This window comes from Vitis riparia, chromosome 19 (genome assembly GCF_004353265.1).
Source record: "Vitis riparia cultivar Riparia Gloire de Montpellier isolate 1030 chromosome 19, EGFV_Vit.rip_1.0, whole genome shotgun sequence".
Lineage (NCBI taxonomy): Eukaryota > Viridiplantae > Streptophyta > Magnoliopsida > Vitales > Vitaceae > Vitis > Vitis riparia.
In genome coordinates, this window is record NC_048449.1 from 22,410,843 (window position 1) to 22,437,380 (window position 26,538).

The 26,538-nt window shown below is 32.2% G+C and overlaps 2 protein-coding genes across 2 annotated transcripts; both read left to right on the forward strand.

The window, feature by feature from the left end:
* On the forward strand, window positions 1-26,499 carry LOC117909285 (putative disease resistance protein RGA1). The gene is made up of 13 exons (XM_034823247.1): window positions 1-2,876; window positions 3,141-3,524; window positions 3,714-4,260; window positions 4,411-4,639; window positions 4,767-5,080; window positions 5,316-5,532; window positions 6,423-6,692; window positions 6,847-7,186; window positions 14,883-14,953; window positions 24,241-24,324; window positions 24,966-25,222; window positions 25,349-25,850; window positions 25,952-26,499. Exons 1-4 carry the CDS (start codon window positions 1-3, stop codon window positions 4,417-4,419), a joined length of 3,816 nt encoding a protein of 1,271 aa, XP_034679138.1. The 3' UTR covers window positions 4,420-4,639; window positions 4,767-5,080; window positions 5,316-5,532; window positions 6,423-6,692; window positions 6,847-7,186; window positions 14,883-14,953; window positions 24,241-24,324; window positions 24,966-25,222; window positions 25,349-25,850; window positions 25,952-26,499.
* On the forward strand, window positions 24,968-25,585 carry LOC117908328 (exopolygalacturonase-like). Its single transcript, XM_034821927.1, has 2 exons — window positions 24,968-25,222; window positions 25,349-25,585. The coding sequence occupies exons 1-2, from the start codon at window positions 24,968-24,970 to the stop codon at window positions 25,583-25,585; spliced, it is 492 nt and encodes a 163-aa protein (XP_034677818.1).
* Window positions 26,500-26,538: the final 39 nt, after the last annotated feature.

Consider the following 26,538-nt stretch of genomic DNA (forward strand, 5'->3'; position numbering starts at 1 on the left):
ATGGCTGACCAAATTCCATTCGGTGTTGTGGATCGCATTTTGATCAAGTCAGGGTCCCTGGCTGTTCAAGAAATTCGATCTATGTATGGTGTTCCAAAGGAGTTAACCAAGCTCAGTGGGAAACTTGGCACCATCAAGGCTGTGCTTTTGGATGCTGAGGAGAAGCAGCAGCAGAACAATCATGCAGTCAAAGATTGGGTCCGGAGGCTTAAAGGCGTTGTGTATGACGCAGATGACTTGCTGGATGACTATGCAACCCATCATCTTCAGCGAGGAGGATTGGCAAGGCAGGTCAGTGACTTCTTCTCATCTGAAAATCAAGTTGCTTTTCGTTTATACATGAGTCACAGACTCAAGGATATCAAAGCAAGGATAGATGATATTGCAAAAGACATCCCCATGTTAAATCTTATTCCACGGGACATAGTACTACACACACGGGCAGAGAATAGTTGGAGAGACACCCATTCATTCGTGTTAACATCTGAAATTGTAGGAAGAGAAGAAAACAAAGAGGAGATAATAGGGAAGTTGTTGTCGTCCGACGGTGAAGAAAATCTTTCGGTTGTTGCCATTGTAGGTATTGGGGGGTTGGGTAAGACCACCCTTGCTCAATTGGTATACAATGATGGAAGAGTGAAAGAACATTTTGAGCCTAAGATATGGGCTTGCATTTCTGATGATTCTGGTGATGGTTTTGATGTTAATATGTGGATCAAAAAAGTTTTAAAATCTATGAATGTTCGGTTTGATGAAAGTCTGGAGGTTATGAAAAATAAGCTTCATGAAAAAATAAGTCAAAAGAGGTACTTGCTAGTCCTCGATGATGTTTGGAATCAAAATCCTCAAAAATGGGATGACGTGAGAACTTTATTAATGGTTGGGGCTATTGGCAGTAAAATTGTAGTGACCACCCGTAAACGAAGAGTTGCATCAATCATGGGAGATAATTCTCCCATTAGTTTGGAAGGTCTGGAACAAAATCAGTCCTGGGATTTATTTTCAAAAATCGCATTTAGAGAAGGCCAGGAGAATTTGCATCCAGAAATTCTAGAAATTGGAGAAGAAATTGCAAAAATGTGCAAGGGAGTTCCTCTCATCATTAAGACTTTAGCAATGATATTGCAGTCTAAAAGAGAACAGGGCGAATGGTTGTCTATTAGAAACAATAAAAATTTGTTGTCACTTGGCGAGGAAAATGAGAATGTTTTATCTGTGCTAAAACTAAGTTATGATAAGTTGCCTACTCATTTGAGACAATGCTTTACATATTGTGTTGTATTTCCAAAAGACTATGAGATTGAGAAAAAGTCGTTGGTACAACTATGGATAGCACAAGGTTACATTCAATCTTCAAATGATAATAATGAGCAACCAGAAGATATAGGGGATCGATATTTTCAGGAATTATTGTCAAGGTCATTGTTGGAGAAGGCGGGAAACAATCCTTTTACTGCTACATTAAGGTATAAAATGCATGACCTTATACATGATCTTGCACAATCAATTATAGGATCTGAGTTCCTCATTTTAAGAAATGACATAACAAACATTTCAAAAGAAATTCGTCATGTATCATTGTTTAAAGAAATGAATGTTAAGATAAAAGATTTAAAGGGAAAACCCATAAGGACCTTTATAGACTGTCGTGGACATTGGAGAAAGGATTCATCAGCTATAAGTGAAGTTCTTCCTAGCTTTAAGTCCCTACGTGTGTTGAGTGTGGATAATTTGGCTATAGAGAAGGTGTCAATGTGGGTAGACAAATTGAGCCACTTAAGGTATCTTGATCTTTCTCTTCGTGATTTTGAGGCACCTCCAAATGCTATTACAAGGTTAAAGAATTTACAAACACTAAAACTCAATGAGTGTTGGAGTTTGAAGAGATTTCCAAAAGATACAAGAAAATTGATCAATCTTAGACACTTGGAGAATGGTGGGTGTGCTAATTTGACTCATATGCCACATGGAATAGGAGAATTGACATTACTTCAAAGTTTACCATTGTTTGTTGTTGGGGAAGAGAGAGAGTTGTCCAGGGATCATACAATTGGCAGCTTAATTGAATTGAAGAGGCTAAACCAACTAAGAGGAGGACTACTCATAAAAAATCTTCAAAATGCACGGGTATCAGAAGGAGAAATTTTGAAAGAAAAGGAGTGCCTTGAGTCTTTGAGATTAGAATGGGCCCAAGAAGGTAACTGTGATGTGGATGATGAGTTGGTGATGAAAGGCCTCCAACCACACCGAAACCTAAAAGAGCTTTATATAGGTGGCTACCGAGGTGCAAGGTTTCCAAGTTGGATGATGAATAGCCTGCTTCCTAACCTAATTAAAATTGATATTAGGGGATGTTCAAGATGCCAAATTCTACCACCCTTTTCTCAACTCCCAGCTCTCCAGTCTTTGGCGCTTTGGAATATGGAAGAGGCGGAGGGCATGAAAGAGGGTCCATCAACAACAAATGCCGAATTCTTCCCAGCTCTTCAATCCCTCAAACTCAACAAGATGCCGAAGTTGAAGGGATTGTGGAGGATGGGTTCAGGGGCAGAGCAAGGTCTCTCATTTCCTCATCTTTCTGAATTAAAGATTGAAGAATGTTCTAAGTTGACATCCTTTGAATTGCATTCATCTCCTTCTCTTTCTACTTTAAAGATCAAAAAATGCCCTCACTTGACATCCTTTAAATTGCAGTTCTCTCCTCGTCTTTCTGCTTTAAAGATTGAAGAGTGCCTTCTCTTGTCATCCTTTGAATTGCATTCATCTCCTTGTCTCTCTGAATTTGAGATCAGTGATTGCCCAAACTTGACATCCTTGGGACTGCAGTCATTTCCTTCTCTTTCTAAATTAAAGATCCATAGTTGCCCAAATTTGACATCCTTGGAAATGCCTTCATCTCTTGGTCTTTCTCAATTACAGATCAGAGATCGCCGAAACTTTAAATCCTTGGAACTGCAGTCATGTTCTTCTCTTGCTATATCAACCATACAGTCTTACGATAAGCTGAAATCCTTGGAAATGCCTTCATCTCTTGGTCTTTCTCTATTAGAGATCAGTGATTGCCGAAACTTGAAATCCTTGGAACTGCAGTCATTTTCTTCTCTCTCTATATTAACCATACTGTCTTGCGATGAGCTGACATCCTTGGAACTGCCTTCATCTCCTCATCTTTCTAGATTACAAATCAGTTTTTGCTGTAACTTGAAATCCTTGGAACTGCCTTCATCTCCTGGTCTTTCTCAATTAGAGATCGAATATTGTGATAACTTCACATCCTTGGAACTGCAGTCAGCTCCTCGTCTTTGTCAAGTACAGATCAGACATTGCCAAAACTTGACATTCTTAAAAGAGGTTTCATTACCTAGTCTTGAGAAACTATCACTATCTACAGTCAGAAGGGTGGTGCTCATAATGTTTGTCTCTGCTTCTTCTTCACTGGAGTCTCTGTTTATTAACAACATAGATGATATGGTATCTCCCCCAGAGGAGCTGCTTCAACATCTTTCCACTCTCCACAATTTGAAGTGCTCTGGTTTGGCAACATCACCACACTGGATAGGCAGCCTCACCTCACTTTCTGAATCAGAGATCAGTGATAGCCCAGACTTGACATGCTTAGAACTGCCGTCATCCCTGTGTCTTTCTAGTTTAAAGGTCAATGATTGCCCAAACTTGACATGCTTAAAACTGCAGCCATATCCTTGTCTTTCTAGTTTAAAGATTGGAAAATGCCCGAAGTTAGCATCCTTTGAAGTGGCTTCATTACCTTGTCTTTCTAGTCTAAAGATTGGAAAATGCCCAGAGTTAGCATCCTTTGAAGTGGCTTCATTACCTTGTCTTGAGGAACTAAGCCTGGGTGGAGTTGGAGCAAAGTTACTGTCAAAGTTAGTGTCCATCTTTGCTTCTTCTTCATTGAAGTCTCTGTATATATGGGAGATACATGATATGAGATCTCTCCCAAAGGATCTGCTTCAACATCTTTCCACTCTCCAAACTCTCCACATTTTGAAATGCTCTCGTTTGGAAACATTATCACACTGGATGGGCAGCCTCATCTCACTTAGAGAGCTTGGAGTTCATGAATGCCGTCAATTGACATCACTGCCAGAAGAGATGCGTTCACTCAGAAACCTGCAGGAGTTATATCTCTGTGATAGTCTAATTCTACAGATATGCAGTGTGACAACAGGTGGAAACTGGTCCAGGATTGCTCATATCCCACATATTCATTTCTTCGATGATCAGGGAATAAAGTTTAAGGTCCGAAATTCCTAACCTTTATTCTCATTTTTATTATTTTACGATCAAAATGCAATGTTTTCCCATTTGGTTTTGGTAAATCTTTTATATTGACACTTCATATGTTTGTTAAAATGCTCACATCAATAAATTTGATTTCTTTTTTTGCAGACTATATGATAGATGATGTGCACTAAACTGATCATTTTAGTAGGTTCTACATTCTAAGGGTTTGAGGAAATACTGAGATCTGATATGATATATCTCCCAGAGGAGCTGCTTCAACATGTTTCCATGATCTAAACTCTCACCATTAGACATTGCTGTTTTTGCAACATTACAACACTGGATAGGCAGCCTCCCCTCAGTTATAGAACTTGGAACTCATGGCTGCCAGAAGGTATGTTCCCTCAAAAACTTGCAGATGCTCAAAATCTGCATTGAAGTCTTAATGAGGGCTGAGGTGCTGTGTCAGTCGATGTTTCTCTCCACTTCTTCATTGAAATCTCTATCTGTTGGATCCTCAGATGCTATGATGTCTCCCAGGGGAGGTACCTCAACATGTTTCCAGGATCCAAACTCTCAAATTGAATTATGCTCTGGTTTTGCAATATTGCAGCCCTGGATAGGCAGCTTCACCTCACTTATGGACCTTCATATTTGTGACTGCGCTGAATTGACATCACGGTTGGAAGAGATGCATTCCCTCAAAAGCCTGCCAACACTCAAAAACTTTCATTGCTGGAACCTACTTGAAGATGCCAAAAGGAAACATTTCAAGTTCAAGAATAGAGAGAGCCATGCTTGGTTCAGATTCCATCAATATAGAGAGACATTTCAGGTCCGAAATCCACCCTTCTAGTTGTATTAGCATATATATCATAAGTGATTTTGTTATTTATGTCCACACCTTATTCATTTGATGAAATGCTTAAACAAGCAAGTTTTAAAAATTTTCTCTTCAAATCACTTATCAAAAAAAAAAAGTTTCTATTCAAATCAATTCTAATGTGCCATGAATTGGTAATTGAAGTTTGGGAAGATGCTGGTTTGATTTAATTATCATTTGGTTGCAGATTTCATCTTGCATAAGACGCGTGTGAATATTTCTTCTTGGCTCAACTTGAAATCACTGCCTACATTCTTCCATTTCCCATCTCAAAATCACGTGGCAGAAGTTTTGAACTGCCAAAAAATTTGTGATGGCCCATAATTTCTTATCTACCAGATGACTAATGGAGGAAGGTCCTGCTTTCTTTAGAATTCAGGTCTACTCTTTGCCATGTATTACAGGTAATCTGCTGCCTGCTATTAATTTGTACATCGTCTTTCATTTTGCCATCCATTTCTGTCAAGAGTGTCATTCAAGTTGTGACTATATTTGTTGACTTTCACATGCACAAAACTAGTAAACAGATTGAACAAGTTAGCAATATGTGTCACTGTGAGTTTCGTTGTTTTTTAAAATCACTCCAACTAAACATGACATAGACCAAAAACTCATTATCTCAGTAAAGTAGTGCAAATTCCAAGGACTTAAAAGCTCGAGTAACTGTCTCTACCATTAGGGTTTCAACATGTTACCATTCTAGAAATTCTAAAATACATCAGAATGCCTCACATCCCTTAAAATACATCAAGATGGGCCTCCCAACACATTCATGGGCTCTTTGACTTTGCCATCTACAATATATCAGAGGTTCATGATCCATCCTCTATTCCTGCTTTGGGTGGCTTCAATTTTTTATCTTACTTTTGTGTCAATATTCTAAAAATGTTATATTCTATTTACAATTTTGTTTACCTGATTCTCATGCATTCGCACATGCTAAGAGACAAGTAATATAACACTTTCATAATGCAGGCCTTTTCCATTGTTACTTCATGTTTTTCACTTTACGAATTTGAGAAAATTTTGGGGTTGAATTAATTACTATTTTCTCACAGATTTCACCTTGCTTAGAAAGCCTATGACTATTCATATCTACTAGATGGCTAAGGCATCCAATAAATATGATTCACTCACCAGAAAAATACCCATCTCCTCAGCTCCAAACCCCTCTTTCTTCTCCTTCTCTCTTACTGTTTGCCATTATAACCCTCTTGCTGCTTTTGAAGACTGTATTACTTTTGTAAAATCCTTAGATTAGTAAAATTTTATTAGGTTAACTACTTTGTTACAGATGCAAGTGTTGCTGGGTCAAAACAAAATACCAGATGGTAATGTAGTTGTGACACCTTACTTCTCTAAAGCAAATCGAAAGTGGGAATTGTCATAGATTGATATTCTCTCAGTGGTGGCCACACCTCATTTCTCTCAAGTCATTGAAAATTCAGTGATGTGCTAGTAGCTTAATTAATGTCTCTGTCACAAGTGATTCAACATCTCATCCCACTTGAAGCCTTGGAAGGCATCTCTATATTCAGGGACTCAGATTGCCGCCCTAAATTTGGTAACTTTATCACACTCAATGGACAACTTCCCTTTACTAACGTCTTCAAATTTATTGTTGTCCTGAATTGACATCATTGTTGGAAGACATGCATGTCCTCAGCATCTTTTGGACACTCATAATTGGGTACTTTCTTGTTTGGCAACATTAACAGATTCAATAGGAATCCTTACATCACTTCAGACCTTCGAATTTATGAATGCCTTGAATTGACATCACTTCTAGAAGAGATGGTCCACTCAGGTCTCTGCAGACACAATTCTTGACTTTTCTTTTTTGGCAACAACAAGAGACTTTATAGGCAGTCTCACCTCACTTGCATACCTTGAAATCAATAGCTGTCCTGAACTAACCTCATCTCCAGAAGAGATTGGTTCCTTCAGATCCATACAGCCACCCATAATCTCTTATTGTCCATTGCAATTGGAAAGATGTCAAAGGGAAACAATTGAAGATTGGTCAAAGATTGCTCATGTTATAGAAAGTTATTTCAGGTTTGAAATCCCTGCCTTTGTTCTCATTTGCTATGGTTTCATGTTTATCAATAAGCTCTGTTTACCTTTTGTTTCGACAATTCTGGTATGCTTTAGCATATAAAGAGAAAAAAAAAAAAAAGTAAAACTGAGATAATCTTTTAAAATTTTTTCATCTTCAAATCAAAATTGTTAATTCCATGTATTATTAAATATAGTTGTTATTTGGTTATTAAAGACCAAACCGATCATGTTACTTTATGTTTTGAACACTAAGAGTTTGGGAATAAACTAGGCTTTATTTAATTTCTGTTTTTAGCATATTTCACCTTGCTTAAGAAGCTTGTGATTATTCCTTGGACCAAAGATTTCTTATGAGTCAGAATTTTTGCTCTCTTTCAAATTCAGCTGCTTTGTTTGTAGTTCCAGTCCTTTTCCTGCCTCTGAACACTAGCACCATTTTTAGTTATTTATCAATGTGTTAGGAGCATTATTCTCTAGTTTTTATAATTTGTTGCAAATTATCATATATAATAACACATTAACCAAGTAGTGCAAATGACCATCTATAACGAGTCTAATTATGTTAATTAGCAACTATTAGATAAAGTAGTTATAGGATTATTTTTTTTGTTTGCTTCACCCGCTCTATAAAATCCTTAGATTAGTAATGTTTGAATTTGGTATCTTCAAAGATATCAATTGCTACTTTGATGGTTATAGTCAATGATTTAACTATTTTCCAAAGTGATGATATTGTTAATAACTTCGTGTTTTTGTTTTACATGTTTGAAAATTTATGAAGTTAACTATTTCATTGCAGATGTAATAGTTGCTAAGTTAAAGCAAAAGTGGATAGTGATGTGATTGTGACACCATACTCATATGAAGTAATTGGAAAGTGAAGATTGTCATAGACTAATGTCTATTTTGGTGGCTACCACACCCTTACTTCTCTTAAGTTATTGAAAATTCATAAATGTGGTAGCCAAATGTCTCTCCCTCATGTGATTTAGCACATTGCCCTTGAAAATTTGGAAGCATGTAAATTCACTCTAGTGCCCTCGAAGATTTAAAAGTTCTCCATATAAGTAGGGTTAACTGTTTTGGTTTTGCAACTTTGTCAAATTAGATGAGTAACTTCAGATTGATAACTGCCTTGTGTTGAAATTAATGCTAGATGGGATGCACCCATGAGCACTCTACAAAAAGTCAATAACTTTCACTCCCAAATCTGATCACAGAAATGACAAAAAGGAAAAGGTGAAGATTAGCCAAAGATGAGTTTATGGTTGATTCATGCACTACTATTGCACTCCTTAATTCAAGCATGCGATCTACAATATGTTTTAGGCTTGAAATCCAACCTTTTTTCTCATTTTTTTGATGGCTTTGGTTTATTTTTATTTTTATTTTTATACATTGTTTATGATTCTATTTTCTTGATTCTCATGTGCATTAAGATATATAAAGAAAAAATGTTTTAATTGTTTGCTTTCTATCTACCATGTGTCGATACATATATGTTTTAAAAACCAATTTCTAATAGCAGTGCAACTTAGGCGAGTTGGCCCAACCTAGCTAGATCTTTGAGTGAGTTTGGATGATCATTTTTAATGTTCGGATTGAGTTTATCTTAAGTGTTTTTTCAACATAAATTCAATTTGGTTGGGCTTAAGCCAAGGTTTAGACAACCTTGAGCCTAACCTAAACCTAATTTAATACTTTTATAATACTTATAATTTGTATTATCTTGTATAATAATATTTATAATTTTTATTTATTTATTGTTATAATTTAAGAAAAAAATCAAATTATAATTGTATCATATACTTTTTTGTTTCTCCAAAATGATATATCGATTAACTTATTATTATTATTATTATTATTATTATTATTGTAATCTTGAAAATTTGTCATATTTACTACTTAAATTTGTGTGTGTGTGTGTATTAAAAAATATTGTGAATGTATTTTGAATCATATAATGAACCAACCTGAACCCAAAAAAATGAGATTATGTTGGGCTTAGGTTAAGTAACTTTGGATTAGAGGTTAGGTTGGCTTGGCTTACGGTTAAGTGTTTCTTAGGTTTGGCTCGGATTAGGTTAACCATCATCCAAACTCAACTCACCCAACTTGCAACCCAAATTTCTAAGAAATTGATATATATTCCATTTACAAATCTTATTTTTTGGTTCATATGGCTACTAGAACATCATGTGAAGTGCATGAGAAACATTTCCTAGTTGACATTCAGTTGTAGGTTAATCTTCAAGTACCCTAGAGCTAAAACATTTTATATTATTAGGGTTTGATGATTCTTGTACTAGTGGTTGGGTCTCATGTTGGATTTCAGTTCAAGCGACTAATTAATCTTTTGCAAATTATTTGATTGTAATCATGACTACATTTATAATTATTTTTATTTTTTATTTTTATATCTTGGTAATTGATTTCAATGCCTTTTTAATTATTTTATGAAATGTCTAGCCTATTCTTGTTAGAGTCAAGGATGTGTTTGTTTTACATGTTGGATTGGATTTAACTTTTCACTACTAGTATTCCTTTAATAGAGCTTCAATGCTAAAAGCCTAAAACTAAATCATTTTGGTTGTTGATATAAGTTTACAAGAAGTACAATACCTCTTGCAAGTGACACTGCCTTCAAGCCCTTTGAAAATTTTGTGTAGTTACTAATTAACTCTTTGTTGCTAAAATATTATATGTGAAGTTATCTTATAGTCATATAGCTAACAAAATTTTAATGTTATATTACTTGATTTAGTATTTAAAATGATTTAAGGTTTTGTGAATTAAAGACCACATGTTATCCATAACAAAAGTTTTCTATGGTTAGATTGTAATTGTTTTCTTGGTTAATTTGGATGTTTAATTGTGGAGTTCAATTGAATATTCCTTGAGTTTCATGTCTTATGTATCTGATTTGTTTGTCAAGCTTCAATGATATTCACTACACTTGTGAGTTGTGTTTGTTTATAGTCTTCAACTCTAGAAAATTGATATTAGGGCCTAAGTTTATATTAGGTAAGGAAATCAACCTTTTATCATTAAGTTTAGTGATTAAATGTATTTCTTTTTACTCAACCCATAAAACAAAGTTTCTAAATGTTGCCCTGGACTTCCTAACTCAATTACAGTTTGCAAAGAAAATGGTTAAGTTTTTCATTTTATGTAGAAGTTAACAAAAGTAGTCATTTTGACATGATTTGACATTGTTATTATTATCTTTTTTAATTAGATATAATAATTTCCCAAAGTCAATATTTTGTTTGCATGATGCTCTTTTTATATTGATATGTAATGGAGGGCTAAAGTGGAGAAAACTTACTTTACTTAAGTCAAGTGTGTCTTCCATCAAATATTTAAGGTTTGTGTGGCAACCTCTCTTTCTATTTGTTGCTTCATCTTTACTGTTTTGAAGTTAAAGAAAGAAAATGCTATCGTTAATACTCTTCATGCAAATAGGCTAGACATGCATGCTTGAATGCAATATTTTCTCTATTGTTTGTTTACTTTCTTGTCTTTATTCTATCCCACTTGTTAATGTTATTTAAAATCATTATTGTGATGATTAATTGCATATTGTAAAAATACTTGGCTTAACCAATTATTAAATTGGAATTAATTTAATATCATGACAAATACCAAAAGAATAATTTTTAGTCTTACTTGAACATTATTCACTATTCCAAAGTTAAGTAATGTTGTCAAACAAGTTATGGATGGTTGATGGATATGCATCACCAATATTTGTTTATATTGAAGGGATGGTGGAGGAGAGATGTTGCAACCGCAAAGTTCTTGTCTTTCTCAATTAGATATTAGTTATTGTCATATGTTAACACAATTTGCACTGCATTACTTAACATCCTTTTCCATTAATTACATCTCATTTTTCTAAATAGAGATCAAATACTAAGGTAATTAGACATACTTATTTATGCCTTCATTTCCTTGCCTTTCTCACTTACTTATCAATGGATTCCCTAACTTCAAATCCTTCCCACTGCTTGTAGCTCATTGTCTTCTTCGCTTAGATATCAATAAGTGCCCTAACTTGATAACCTTCAAAGTGCATTTATTAATATAAGTTGTTGGCTTTTTTGTTCTTCATTGAAGTCTCTATTTGGGACATTCATGATTTGATATCTCTTCTAAAAGAAGGCTTGGCTTCAACATTTTTGCACTCTCCAAACTCTCACAATTAGGAACTATCATGGTTTGGTAACATTATTGTTTGGATCTAGAACCTTCAATTACTTACCGAGCTTCAAGTTGATCACTATCTAGAATTGATATCATTGATATAAGTGATACATTCTCTCTAAAACCTTTAAAGACGCAAAATCTATTGTTGTCCACACCTATTAGAAAGATACCAAAAGGAAACAATTGAAGATTGACCCAAGATTTCTTGTCTCACAAAATGATATTTAGCTGAGATTAGATTGATAAAGAATGTCATTTTAGGCATGAAATTCCAATCTTTCCTTTCATTTTTTTATGGATTTATTTATTTTAAAATTATATATAATCCTCTGTTTTCATTTTGCTTTGGTCAAATGCTTAGATCATTAAGTTTTGAAAGTTTTGTATCTTTAAATTACTGACCGCTAATGATTCAATTTTGCATTTTAAGGGTTTGGGACATGCCAAGGTTTGATTTAATAATTATTTTTTCATGGTTTTTAACTTGAAATCATTGTCTATTCAGGTTCATTGCCCAGACTTAAAGTCATTGTCATAAGGAAACAAACTTCTAATAGGCCTAATGATTTCTCATGGCTAATTCACATCCACTAGATGCTTGATAACGAAAACACTTTTGCTCTCTTCTAATTTCAGGTTTCTTTGCCCTATATTTTATGTTCCAACTTTACACATTTGTTAAAATTATTAGACTAGTTGAAATTTATAACATATTTGTAATAATTCTAAGAGTTTGGGACATGCCAAGGTTTGATTTAATAATTATTTTTTTCATTGTTTTCAACTTGAAATCATTGTCTGTTTAGGTTCATTGCCCAAACTTAAAGTCATTGTCATGAGGAAACAAACTTCTGATAGGCCTAATGATTTCTCATGGCTAATTCATATCCACTAGATGCTTAATAACGAAAACACTTCTGCTCTCTTCTAAATTCAGGTTTCTTTGCCATATATTTTATGTTCCAACTTTACACATTTGTTAAAAAAATTATAAAATGCTTGTAATAATTCATTGTTAACTATTTGCACTCATTATGTTACTTGATATTTTGTTCTCATACCAAGCTTATACTAAAACGATAATGTTGAGAATTGACTAAATACGATTCAATATTCCTACTATAAATGTTCACAAGTTATGGAAGGTTGATGCATATGGAAAGAGTAATATCAATTTCCTATTGTCTATAATATGATTACTTCGTCTCTTTCTTCGTTTAGTGTCATGCTCAACAACTTATAACTTTCCATTCAATTTGTTAAGAAATATTGTACTCTATTTGGAGTTATGATCTTATGATTCCATAATATAGAAAACCTTGAACATAAAGTAATGGGTTAAGTTCCCATAAGTTATAGTGCACCTTATCAAAGGGAAATTCAAAGTCTTTAGTTGATAAAGAGAAATGGAGTTTGTAGCTCTTCCTTATTTGACAACTACTACATATTGATTTACCTTTTGTCTTAGATGATACCATTAATAATTGTTCTATCTCTTCTAGAAATTTTAAATATTTTACCTACATCATTTATCATGTTCATTATGACACCTTAACTAGCATAAAAGGCAGGGTCACTTTATCTTCATAGACTTATTGTAGCCAATGCTTGAGGAATTTCTTTTGTGTGATGTAAATAGTCAAACATGTTTTAACAATCTTTTGGAAATGATTAGTCTTGTTAAAAATTTGACAAACGATAATACCTCCAACTTTTGAGAGTTGTCACTTCTATCATTCTAGTTGAGTTTTTTTCCTATTGATTGTTGTCACACCATTTGTTTTTGTTGTTCTAGTTTCCTCAACCATTGCCTCAAAATCTTCTTACAGGAGTGAAAACTCTTCCTCTCTAATTAAAATGATTATCACGATTTCTTCTACCATGTGTGCTTAGAAAAACTTGCTCATGAATAATTTGATTTTTCATATCTTCATCTTCATTGATTAGATTTCCTAATGTGATCATTAGGATGAATTAATTAACAGATAGAGAAGGTGGTTTTGCAAGCATGAAAACCCAAAAAAGTAGTATTTTGGTCAAAGAACAAGGCTTTTTTCGAATAAGCTAATTCATTTGGGACCCTACAAATCCACTCTTTTTCCTATTCAAATATCAGCCCTTTGTCTCTGTGTTTTCACATCGAGAATTCTTTGCAGATGAAGAGATGTCAAAGGGGCTTCTTACTTCCCAAACAGATCCTCCTACATCTATATATAAACGTTGGTTTATCAAGAATACGCAAGAAAAGCACTTCAAATTGTTGATCTTCCCCATACTATGAGTGAAAGAGAAAATGTAAAGACTACCATTAAAGTAGCCCAAGCGAGACTTACTATATCCATGTGAATTATGTCCCCTATCTCTATGAATATGAAAGAATTTTTCCATTATTGCTCACTAATAATAGTGGAATCGATGGTGCAGAGTCAAAAAAGGATTCTGACCCAAGACCATTGATGAACCAATCCCATAAATCCACTTATAACAAAACAAGTTCTTATAAGAGATTCTAAATAAGCACTAAGTTATCACTTATGCCTTTAAATTTTCAAAGATTTTCACCTATAGATAGAACCTTATGAGGAATCTATTATTTAAAAGGATTTCCTTTTCATAGGTAGCAATCATTTTGAGTCTAACAAGCCTCTCTAAGACTTCCTCTTTCATATTCCAAGAAGCTAGGGGTAAGAAGTCAGTTTGATTGAGATATTGTATATCTTATTGACAACCTTTTTTCTATTCTTTTGAATCTTAAGTTTCTTTTGGTCATTTTCTACATTCAAGGAGATGATGGAGTATTTCAAGATTCTAAAATGAAGGAAGAACTTTCAAGCACCCTAACATAAACTTTCAAGATTTGTTCTTTAATCAAAAGATGAAATGCTAGCAGTATACCAAAAAGAGGTTATTGGATTTCTATATTATTTCATTATATTTATATAGACACTTTTCACTCATTCCTAGTCCTTGCATTTTTCATGTTTAGAAATTTTCTTAGGTTAGGCTATTTTGCTATAGATATGATTGTTGCTAAGTTTATGCAAAAAAAAAACATGCAATAACTTCTGCCACAGTGATCTTGTTACCTTCTTGAATAAGTGGATGTTTGATTTATGTGGAACTGTTGAACTCTTTAATTCAAGCATGGTATCTACAATATATTTCACGTTTTACATCTAACTTTTATCTCTTTTTTATGACTTAGTTTTTTATTTTCTTATATGGATATTGTAAGAGGTTATGCTCCTTTTTTAATTCTATTTTCATGATTCTCATATGGATTAACACAAATGAAGGAAAGGTTTTTTTAATTAAGTCAATTTATTGATGTTGGAAAAATTAATTGTTAATTATATTCTAACTTTACATGCTTGTTAAAATGATTAGACTAGTTAATTTTAAAATATATATCATTCTTGTAATAATTCACTATTAATTGTGTGGCTAAGTGATCATGTTCTTTCATGTTTTCTTTTCATATCAGGTTGATACTAAAGGGGTAATATTGAGAATGAGTTGAGCATTGTTCAATTTCTCAAGATAAATGTTCATGAGGTATGGATGAATGATGCATATAGAAAGAGTTAGTTCACTTGCTTAGTATCTATAATATGTACTCATTCTTGATGTTTGTGATTACTTTCTATCTTTCATCTTTTGGTGTCTTGTTAATTTATACCTTTACATTCAATTTGTTAAGAACTATTATACTCTATTTGAAGTTTGATTTTATGATTCTCATACACAAAAGAATACCAACAATTTCTTAATTTCTTATAATTTTATGATTTTATGATTCTCTCTAATTTCTTAAGCTTGGGAATCAAAATGCTTTGGAATACCAAGAAACAATGGGGATGACTCTTTTCTTCATCATCTTTAGTTTTATTGATAGTCAACTAGTAGTATCATCCTTCCTATTCCCTAAAGTACTCAAACTTGATAGTTTGAAATACTTAACTTGTTTACAAAAATATTCTTACTTCATGTTTAGGTTTTGTATATTTGAAAATTTAGTTATGTTAATTATTTTATTATAGTCATGACCATTTTCATGTCAATGCAAAAGAGATAGTGGTGAAGACTAGCAAAATGTTAGTCATACCTTGAACATAACTATAAGTTATTAATGGCTGGTGCACGGGAAAAGTCTCTCCCTCCTCTATTGCCTTTAGTTAGAATAAAGGGTTCATATTATGTTTTCATTATTTAGTTTTGTAATTTCTACTTATCATCCCACTTTTTGTCTCTTAATGATTTATCACTTAACAATCAAATTTTAAAAACATCTTCTTATAGGTGATAGTGCAATAACATGTTAAATTCATGAAAAATGTTCCAAATTGATATTCAAGGTTTAGTTTATCTTCAAGTGCCTTCTAGATGTGGCTTTTTGTGTTTTATAAACCAAAACATTGATCTATGTTCTTTGTGGCTAAGGCTTGGTTTATTTTCAAGTACCTTGTGGTAGAAGCTTAGGCTTTCCTTCTCTTTCTTTTTGAGAAAATATATTAATGATCGCTAGAGGATTAGGTTGTCAAAATTCAATATTGTAGAAAATGTTTGGTGTTTTAAAATTCTTTGTGGCTAAGGCTTGGTTTATTTTCAAGTACCTTGTGGTAGAAGCTTAGGATTTCCTTCTCTTTCTTTTTGAGAAAATATATTGATGATTGCTAGAGGATTAGGTTGTTAGAATTCAATATTGTAGAAAATGTTTGGTGTTTTAAAATTATTTAATGAATTTGGTACTTAATATAGAAAAACATATTTATTTGAGAAACAGGGAAAGGAAAATATTTTTTGCACTACTTGCCTTATGTTTGCATGATGTGTGAACACAAACAAATCATAGAATTAAGAATACAAATTGTTTGCTCTCATTTTTATAAATAAAACTATAACCAAAATGCAATGTAGATAATTCACATTTATTGTATTAGTCCTAAAATAATGTTTGAACTATGTTAACTAGTAAGTATTGGAAAAAGGAATTATGCCATCTTTATTTGCTATTTACCTGGTTTATAAAATCCTTAGATCAATAAAGTTTGAAATTTGTATGTAGTTAATTGCTAACATTATGAATTTTTGTAATTATAATTATTTTTTATGATTTTTTTTATTTATGTTTACATTTTTGTTTGAAAGTTTCTCATATATGTTAGTCTTTCTATCATTAATATAATAATTATCAAGATGATTCAAAAGGGATAGAGGACTAGTGGTATATTGTTCACATTTTATAAATATATGCTAACAAGATGGTCTTTAGGTTTACATTTTAAACCTTTTTCCTCACTATTTCTCTTTTTATCATTTATTACATAGCAGTCAATTTCTAATACACAATGAGTCTTCTCTTCCCTTTTTCAAGACCATTATTCTCATTTTCAAAGGTACTTACATTTAAAAAACTTAAGATAATGTTGAAGGGAGTTACATTATGAGGACATGTTACAATAACACTTGATAATAATATTGTTTTATGAGCTGACATCCATGTCAATGCATTTACACTTAACAGGATTCATTATACAAGAGTATCTTCTACACTAAACTCAATGCAAGTTTAGAAAAATGATATTAGGTTGGGTTTAGGTTGAGAATTGGGTTGGGTTTGGCTATGGTTAAGTGTTTTTTAGGTTTGGTTCGGATCTGGTTGACCATCAACCAAACTCAACTCACCCAAGTTGCAACCCTAATTTCTAAGAAATTGATATATATTCTATTTACAAATATTATTTTTTTTGGTTCGTATAGGCATGAGAACATCATGTTAAGTGCATAAGAAACATTTCCAAGTTGATATTTAGTTGTAGGTTAATCTTCAAGTGCCTTGGAGCTAAAACATTTTATATTATTAGGGTTTGATGATTCTTGCACTAGTGCTTGGGTCTCATGTTGGATTTCAATTCAAGTGACTAATTAATCTTTTGGAAATTATTTGATTGATATAATAATTGAATTGATAATATTTTTTTATATATTGGTAATTGATTTTAATGTCTTTTTAATTGTTCTATGAAATGTCTAGCCTATTCTTGTTAGGGTCAAGGATGTGTTTGTTGCACATGTTGGATCATATTTAACCTTTCACTATTAGTATTCCTTTAATAGAACTTCAATGCTAAAACTAAATCATTTGGGTGGTTGGTATAAGTTTACAATGAGTACAATACCTCTTGCAACTAAGATTGCCTTCAAGCCCATTGAAAATTTTGTGTTGTTACTAATTGATTCTTTGTTGCTGAAATATAATATGTGAAGTTATCTTATAATCATATAACTAATAAAATTTTAATGTTATATAACATGTTTTATTATTTCAAAAAATTTTGTTTTGTGAATTAAAGACCACCATATTATCCATAACAAAAGTTTTCTATGGTCAAACTGTAATTGTTTTCTTGGTTAATTTGACAGTTTAATTGTGGTGTTCGGTTGAATATCCTTGAGTTTCATGTCTTGTGTATTTGATTTGTTTGCCAAGCTTCAATGATATTCACTACACTTGTGAGTTGTTTTTGTTTATAGTCTTCAACTCTAGAAAACTTATATTGGGGCCTAAGTTCATCTTAGGTAAGGAAATCAACCTTTATCATTAAGTTTAGTGAGTAAATGTATTCCTTCTTATCCCATAAAATAAAGTTTCTAAACCTTGCCTTAGACATCGTAACTCCATTACTATTTGTAAATAAAATGGTTAAGTTTTTCATTTTATGTAGAAGTATAAAAAAAAAGTGGGCATTTGGACACGATTTGACATTGTTATTATTTTCTTTATAAATTAGATATCAATAATTTTTCAAAGTCCATATTTTATTTGCATGATGTTCTTTTTATATGGATAGGTAATAGATGGCTAAAGTGGAGAAAACTTACTTTTTTTAATTCAAGTACCTTCCACCAAATATTTAAGGTTTGTGTCTCAACCTCTCTTCCTATTTGTTGCTTCATCTTTACTATTTTGAAGTCAAACAAAGAAAATGCTATCTTTAATACTCCTCATGCAAATAGTCTAGACATGCATGCTTGAATGCAATATTTTCTCTATTGTTTGTTTACTTTCTTGTCTTTATTATATCCCACTTGTTAATGTTATTTAAAATCATTTTTGTGATGATTAATTATCGATTGTAAAAATACTTGGCTTAACCAATTATTGAATTGAAATTAATTTAATATCATGAAAAATACCAAAAGAATAATGTTTAGTCTTACTTAAGAATTATTTACTATTTCAAAGTTAATTAATGTTGTCAAACTTGACAAGTTATGAATGGTTAACGGATACGCATCACCAATATTTGTTTAAATTAAAGGGATGGTGGAGGAGAGAGGTTGCAACAACAAAGTTCTTGTCTTTCTCAATTAAATATCAATTATTGTCATATGTTGACATAATTTGTACTGCATTACTTAACATTTTTTTCCATTACTTCCATTTCCTCAATTTTTTTAAACTAGAGATCAAATACTAAGGTAATTAGACATACTTATTTATTTCTTCATTTCCTTGTCTTTCTCACTTACTTATCAATGGATTCCCTAACTTCAAATCCTTCCCACTGCCTTTAGCTCCTTGTCTTGCTCACATAGACATCAATAAGTGCCCTAACTTGACATCCTTCACAATGCATTCATAATAGAAGTTGTTCTATTTTTGTTTTTCATTAACGCCTCTATCTATTTAGGATATACATGATTTCATATCTTTTCTAAAAGGAGACTTAGCTTCAATATTTTACCACTCTCCAAACTCTCACAATTAGGAACTATCATGGTTTGGTAACATTACTATATTGGATCTAAAATCTTCAATCACTTACCGAGCTTCAAACTTATCACTATCTAGAATTGATTTCACTAACAAAAGTGATACATTCTCTCAAAAATCTTATAAGACTCAAAACGTATTATTGTCCACACCTATTAGAAAGATACCAAAAGGAAACAATTGAAGATTGGCCCAAGATTGCTTATGTCCCACAAAATGATATTTAGCTAAGATTAGATTGATAAAGAATGTCATTTCAGGTATGAAATTCCAATCTTTCTTCTCATTTTTTATGGATTTATTTATTTTAAAATCATATATAATCCTTTGTTTTCATTTTGCCTTGGTAAAATGCTTAGATTAATAAGTTTTGAAAGTTTTGCATCTTTAAATTACTAACTGCTAATGATATGTAGCAACCTAATCATGTATGTTACTTTCAATATTGCATTCTAAGAGTTTGGGACATGCCAAGGTTTGATTTAATAATTATTTATTTCACTTTTTTCAATTGGAAATCATTGTTTGTTCAGGTTCATTGCCCTAGCTTAAAGTCATCGCCATAAGGAAACAAACTTTTGATAGGCCTAATGATTTCTCATGGCTAATTCATATCTACTAGATGTTTGATACCGAAAGAACCTTTGCTCTACTATAAATTTAGGTTTGTTTGCCATATATTTTATGTTCCAATTTTACAAATTTGTTAAAATGAATAAATTAGTTAATTTTGAAATTTATAACATGTTTGTAATAATTCGTTATTGATTGTTTGCACTCATTATGTTACTTGATGTTTTCTTCTCATACCAGACTTATACTAAAAGGATAATGTTGAGAATTGGTTGAATACAATTCAATATTCCCACTATAAATGTTCACAAGTTATGGATAGCTAATGCATAAGGATAAAGTTATTTCATTTGCATGTTGTATGGAAGGTTGATGCATATGGAAAGAGTAAGATCAATTTCCTGTTGTCTATAATATGATTACTTCACCTCTTTCTTTGTTCAATGTCATGCTCAATAACTTATAACTTTTCATTTAATTTGTTAAGAAATACTATACTCTATTTGAAGTTATGATCTTATGATTCTCATAATATAGAAAACCTTGAACATAATGTAATGGGTCAGGTTCCCATAAGTCATAGTGCACCTTATCAAGGGGAAATTTGAAGTTTTTAGTTGATAAAGAGAAATAGAATTTGTAACTCTTCTTAATTTGACAACTACTACATATTGATTTATCTTTTGTCTTTGCTAATATCATCAATAAATGTTCTATTTCTTTTAAAAATTTTAAATATTTTACCGACATCATTTATCATGTTCACCATGGCACCTAAATTAGCACAAAAAGGCAAGGTCATTTCATCTTCATAGACTTATTGTAGTCAATGTTGGGGGAATTTCTTTTAAGCTATATGAATAGTCAAACATGTTTTAACAATCTTTTGGAAGTGATTAGTCTTGTTAAAAATTTGACAAATAATAATACCTCCAGCTTTTGAGAGTTGTCAATTCTATCATTCTAGTTGAGTTGTTTTTCCATTGATTGTTGTCATGCCATTTGTTTTTGTTATTCTAGTTGCCTCAACCATTACCTCGAAATCTTCCGCATGAGTGAAAACTCTTTCTCTCTAATTAAAATGATTGCCATGATTTTTTCTACCGTGCTTGCTTAGAAAAACTTGCTCATGAATAATTTGATTTTTCCTATCTCTAGCTTCCTTCATTAGCATTTCCTAATGTGATCATTAGGATGAATTAATTGAAAGATAGATAAGGTGATTTTGCAAGCATGAAAACCCGAAACAACTTGTATTTCGGTCCAAGTCTTGAAGGGAGTTGAAGCACCTTATCAAAATCTTGCATTTGTTTCTAAATAGGTACTAAATTATGACATATGCCTTTAAATTTTGAAAGATTTTCCTTTAAAGATAGAACCTTATGAGGAATTTATCATTTGAAAGGATTTCCTTTTCTTTCTTTTTTATATAGGTAGCAATCATTTCAAGTCCAACAATTGCCTCTCTAATTCTCACTCTTTCATATTCTAAGAAACCAGGGGTAAGAAGTCGATCTAATCAAGATATTCTACATCTTATTAACAACTTTTTTGCCTTTTGTATTTTAAGTTTCTTTTGGTCATTTTGTGTATTTAGGGAGATGATGGAGTATTTGAAGACTCTAAAATGAAAGAAGAACTCTTAAGTACCCTAACAAAAACTTGCAAGATTTGTTCATTGGTCAAAAGATTAAATGTTGATAGTTAGTTCTTTGTTAGACATGATTGGCTGCTGATATCAAAAAGAGGTTATTGGATTTTTTATATTATTTCATTATATTTATATAGACACACCTCACTCAATTCTTGGTGCCTGAATTTTTCATGTTTGGAAAATTTCTTAGGTTAGGCTATTTTGTTACAAATATGATTGTTGCCAAGTCAATGCAAAATACATGCAATAACTTCTGTTACAATAATTTTGTTACTTTCTCGGGTAAATGGATGGCGGATTCATGTGGAGTTGTTGCACTCTTTAATTCAAGCATGATATCTACAATATATATTTTAGGTTTGTCATCTAACTTTTATCTTCTTCTTTTTTTATGGCTTAGCTTTTTATTTTCTTATAGGGATATTGTAAGAGGTTGTGCTCCTTTTTTAATTCTATTTTTCGTGATTCTCATATGTAGTAGCACAAATAAAGGAAAGGTTTTTTTTTAATTAAATTAATTGATCAATGTTGGAAAAATTAATTGTTAGTTATGTTTTGACTTTACATGCTTGTTAAAATGATTAGATTACTTAATTTTAAAACATATATCATTCTTGTAATAATTCACTATTAATTGTGTGGCTAAGTGATCATGTTCCTTCATGTTTTCTTTTCATATCAAGTTGATACCAAAGGGGTAATATTGAGAAGGAGTTGAGCATCGTTTAATTTCACAAGATAAATGTTCATGAGGTATGGATGGTTGATGCATATGGAAAGAGTTAGTTCCCTTACTTAATATCTTTGATATGTACTCATTCTTATGTTTGTGATTACTTCCTATCTTTGTTAATTTGGTGTCTTGCTTGTTAATTTATACTTTTACATTCAATTTGTTAAGAACTATTATATTCTGTTTGAACTCATTCTTGATGTTTGTGATTACTTCCTATCTTTGTTCTTTTGGTGTCTTTCTTATTAATTTATAACTTTACATTCAATTCGTTAAGAACTATTATATTTTGTTTGAAGTTTTGATTTTATGATTCTCATACACAAAAGAATGCCAACAATTTGAGCAAGGAGGACATGATACTAAATCATTTATCAATTTGGTTATTTTTCTTCTCTCTAATTTCTTAAGCTTGGGAATCAAAATGCTTTGGAATACACAAGAAACAATGGGGATGACTCTTTTCTTCATTATCTTTAGTTTTATTGATAGTCAACTTGTAGTATCACCCTTCCTATTCCCTAAAGTACTCAAACTTAATAGTTTAAAATATTTAATGTTTACAAAAAGATTCTTACTTCATGTTTAGGTTCTATATATTTGGAAAATTTATTATGTTAATTCTTTTATTATAGTCATGATCATTTTCATGTCAATTCAAAAAAAGATAGTGGTAAAGATTAGCAAAATGTTGCCCATACCTTGAACATAGGTACAAGCTATTAATGGTTGGTGGACGGAAAAAGTCTCTCCCCCCTCTTCTACTGTCCTTAGTTAGCATAAAGGGTTCATATTATGTTTTTTTTATTTAGTTTTTAAATTTCTACTTCTTATCCTACTTTTTGTCTCTTTATGGTTTATCACTTGACAATCAATTTTTAAAAATATGTCAATCAATTTTTTAAAAACATGTTCTTAGTGTCCATATATATAACCTTTGTTGTTCAAGTTTACAATCCCTATCTCATTTTTTTTTTTCTTTTCATCTCTTTATTGTTTATAATTTTTGAATTGATTTGTTAAAAAATTTTAAACTTTATTTGCAATACTGATTTTTTTACTCTCATGTGCAATAGAATAATAAGTTGAATAAGAAGCATATACTACTTAATTGGTATAACCGTTTAGTCAATTCTCTTGTCAAATCTTTTTTGTTTTTCATCATTTTTCTTCAAGGTAATCAAAGTATCATTCTTTCTATTTCTAAAGGTCTTGAACCCATCTTTGAAAACTTAAAGACAAGTTAAAGTGGAAAACCATTCCCAAAGCAAGTAATAACTATAGTTGGGTTCTGAAATCATATCCTCGATTGACATCTATGTCATTGCATTTGCATCTGAAGGATTTATGATGAAAAAAAAAAAAACTATCTTCTTCATTTCCATTTTCCTCCCTTCTTTTGACCATAATTTATGTGCATATTGAAAGCATTCATAGCCCAATATATTTGCTAGCATATATATGCATGTCATAATCTATTGAATTTTTTGGCATAAAATCTTAGAGTATTCACATATATCTAGGTTCTATATATTTATAATTTTTACAACATCAAATGAAGTATATGAATCTTATCCCGAAGGTGAAGTCTTTTTAAAAGGAGCTTCAACATGTTAGTGGTTAGCAAACTTTATAATCTAACAACTTGACACTATATATCACTTTGCAACTCTTTCATAAAGTAGTTGTGTTACCTCTATTTGCATTTTCTATCTTTATTCATATAAAAATAAATAAAAATTGATTCAGTAATTGTGTGTTGAATCATGCTTACAATCATTAATAGGTACTTATATGCTAAATTGATAAAGTTATTTTACAATTGTTTCAACATGTTCGAAAAAAAAAAGATTATTAAGTATATTTTTCTAGATGTAATCACTACCAAGCCAATGTGAAAAGCTATAGCAATGAGGATATAAGCTTCAGTTATGTTTTGGAGATTCATATTGAAAGTTGTAGATTGTGGATGTATAGTATAGGAGTTAGCTTGAGTTTATCATTCTATCTTTGATATCTTAGTTATCATCTATTCTTTACAACCAATTTTTTAAGGACTTCTATGATTTGTTTATAATTTATATATTTGTTTTTATTTGTACTAGAACATCCTGAAGCTACTAAAGCACCATTACAGAGTACCCACCACAAGTCTAATGGAGCATACTTCTCAACCTTCACAATTACTTGTAAGTTGCTGATAAGATAATTTTCTCTATAATTAGGAAATCTTTGTTGCACTTAAATCTTTTTACTTAGTCAAGCATTAAAAGGTTGTGTTTGGTTAAAAAAGAAAAAGAAAAACTGAATAAAAGATTTAGAGTAATAAGAGTTTGCCACATAAAGTTTATGAAGGTGAAGGCTAATAATAGGAGGGAAGTTAAAACTTCACAACCTATTTGAAATTATAAAACATGATTAGCTAACAATTGGTTAAAGGTTGTATTCATCTTGAGCTTCTCCAATTACACTATAAAATGGCTCGAGAAGAATGAGGTTTCTCCATTGTTAATTGCTTACGAGTTTTACCAAACAAAGCAGAAGAGAGGGACAAGGCAAAGATGGGCCTAAAAATGAATATCACAGCAACCTCTCTTCTGCTATTGCTAGCATCTTCTACAGAAGTGTTCGGTGATACCATTTTTATGTTACCAAATATGAGGCCAAGGCTGATGGAAACACTGATATTACCCAGGAGAGGGCAATGCAATTATAATATTTGTAAGATGTTAAACTTGAATTTTTGCTTAATGGGTTCTCTGTGGAATGTTTTCTTAGGCCTTACTTAATGCTTGGCGAGATGCTTGTGCGTCGCCTGTGGTGAGTACAGTTATGATTCCAGATGGGACATATGCCCTAGGGCAAATAACCATTGGAGGCCCTTACAAGGCTCCTATCAATTTCAATGTCCAAGGCACTGTGAAGTCCCCGATGGATACCAGCAGGTTCAAGGCTGAAGCTGGTTGGATTGCTTTCCAACAAATCGACCAGTTCATATTGTCTTATGGTGGAGTATTTTATGGCCAAGCAAAACCTGTATGGAGCAGAAAAGGCCCCAGTTCTGCATATTGCAACCAACTTCCCATCGTAAGTTCATGTGTATATATATATGCTTACGTAATTCTTTCAGTTTGTGTTCATAATGAGGACACTAGCTAACAGTATAAGTTTTGGCGTCTTTTTTTTTTTTTTTAATTCAAATATCTATAACAGAATCTGAGATTCAACTTCATCACCAATAGCATGGTCAAGGACATAACTTCAAGAGATAGCAAACAGTTTCAAATGAATCTTTTGGGGTGCAAGAATTTGACTTTCTACAACGTTGAAATTAGTGCACCAGAAGTCAGCATTAATACAGATGGAATTCACATTGGACGGTCCTCAGGGATCAATTCAACCGTAGAAACCGGAGATGATTGTGTCTCAATTGGTGATGGCAGTGAGTAAATTAATATCCAAAGAGTAACCTACGGACCCGGCTATGGCATCAGTGTGGGAAGTCTAGGAAAGTGCCCCAATGAAGAACCTGTGGTTGGCATTACTGTCAAGAACTGCACCTTCACCCCCAGAATGGCGTGAGAGTGAAGACATAGCCTACTCCCATCAAGGCACTGCTTCTAAAATGCATTTTGAAGATATTGTCATGAATGATGTTGCCAATCCCATAATCAAAGGTCAAGGGTACTGCCCCCATAACCAATGCAACTTGAAGGTACATTTAAAGGAAACGAAAAATGCCATTTTTTTTGTTTACTTTCCCTCTTTTTCCCTTCATTTTCATTGGTCTGGAACTTAACTTTCCGTTGTTTTCAGAGTCCATCACGCATTAAGCTCAGCAATGTTAGCTTCAGAAACATCCGGGGCACTACCTCAACTCAGGTTGTGGTCAAGCTTATTTGTGATCAGGGAGTACCATGCCAAGACGTGGAGCTTGGTGACATCAACTTGAAATACAACGGAAATGAAGGCCTTGCCATGTCATAATGCAACATTAAGCCAAATCTACTGGGCAAGCAACTGCCAAGGACTTGTGCCTAAGATGCTTAATCTTCTTTCAAAGTCTGAACAAATTGTACTGCTTCTATTATATAGCTACCTCTTCATGCTTACGCGTCTGCTAGTTTATTGGTGAATAAACTACAATGAACAGACGAAAATACAACACTCGTCTATTATGGAAGGTATGTGCAGTTTGATCCCATGAGAAAAAACAAATGTCTATTCAGTCGTTTTTTTACATAAGCATCCAAGTTTAGATGAGGATTGAGCTGCCGTAGTACAAATTGTAGCTCCAAAGAATAATCTTAATGTTAATGCAGTTTGGATTACCAAATGTAGTCAAGTGAATTAAAATTCCTTTAGAGTGTATTATTTGAAATTTAGTCTTTGGATTACTAGAA

Excerpts from the sequence above, each read along its gene's own strand:
- LOC117909285 (XM_034823247.1), top strand. The coding sequence starts at position 1 with ATGGCTGACCAAATTCCATTCGGTGTTGTGGATCGCATTTTGATCAAG. Across the intron at positions 2,877-3,140 it reads CATAGTTGCCCAAATTTGAC|ATCCTTGGAACTGCCTTCAT; the intron begins ATCCTTGGAAAT and ends CGATGAGCTGAC. Across the intron at positions 3,525-3,713 it reads TCCACTCTCCACAATTTGAA|TTTAAAGATTGGAAAATGCC; the intron begins GTGCTCTGGTTT and ends TTGTCTTTCTAG.
- LOC117908328 (XM_034821927.1), top strand. The coding sequence starts at position 24,968 with ATGATTCCAGATGGGACATATGCCCTAGGGCAAATAACCATTGGAGGC. Across the intron at positions 25,223-25,348 it reads ATTGCAACCAACTTCCCATC|AATCTGAGATTCAACTTCAT; the intron begins GTAAGTTCATGT and ends TATCTATAACAG.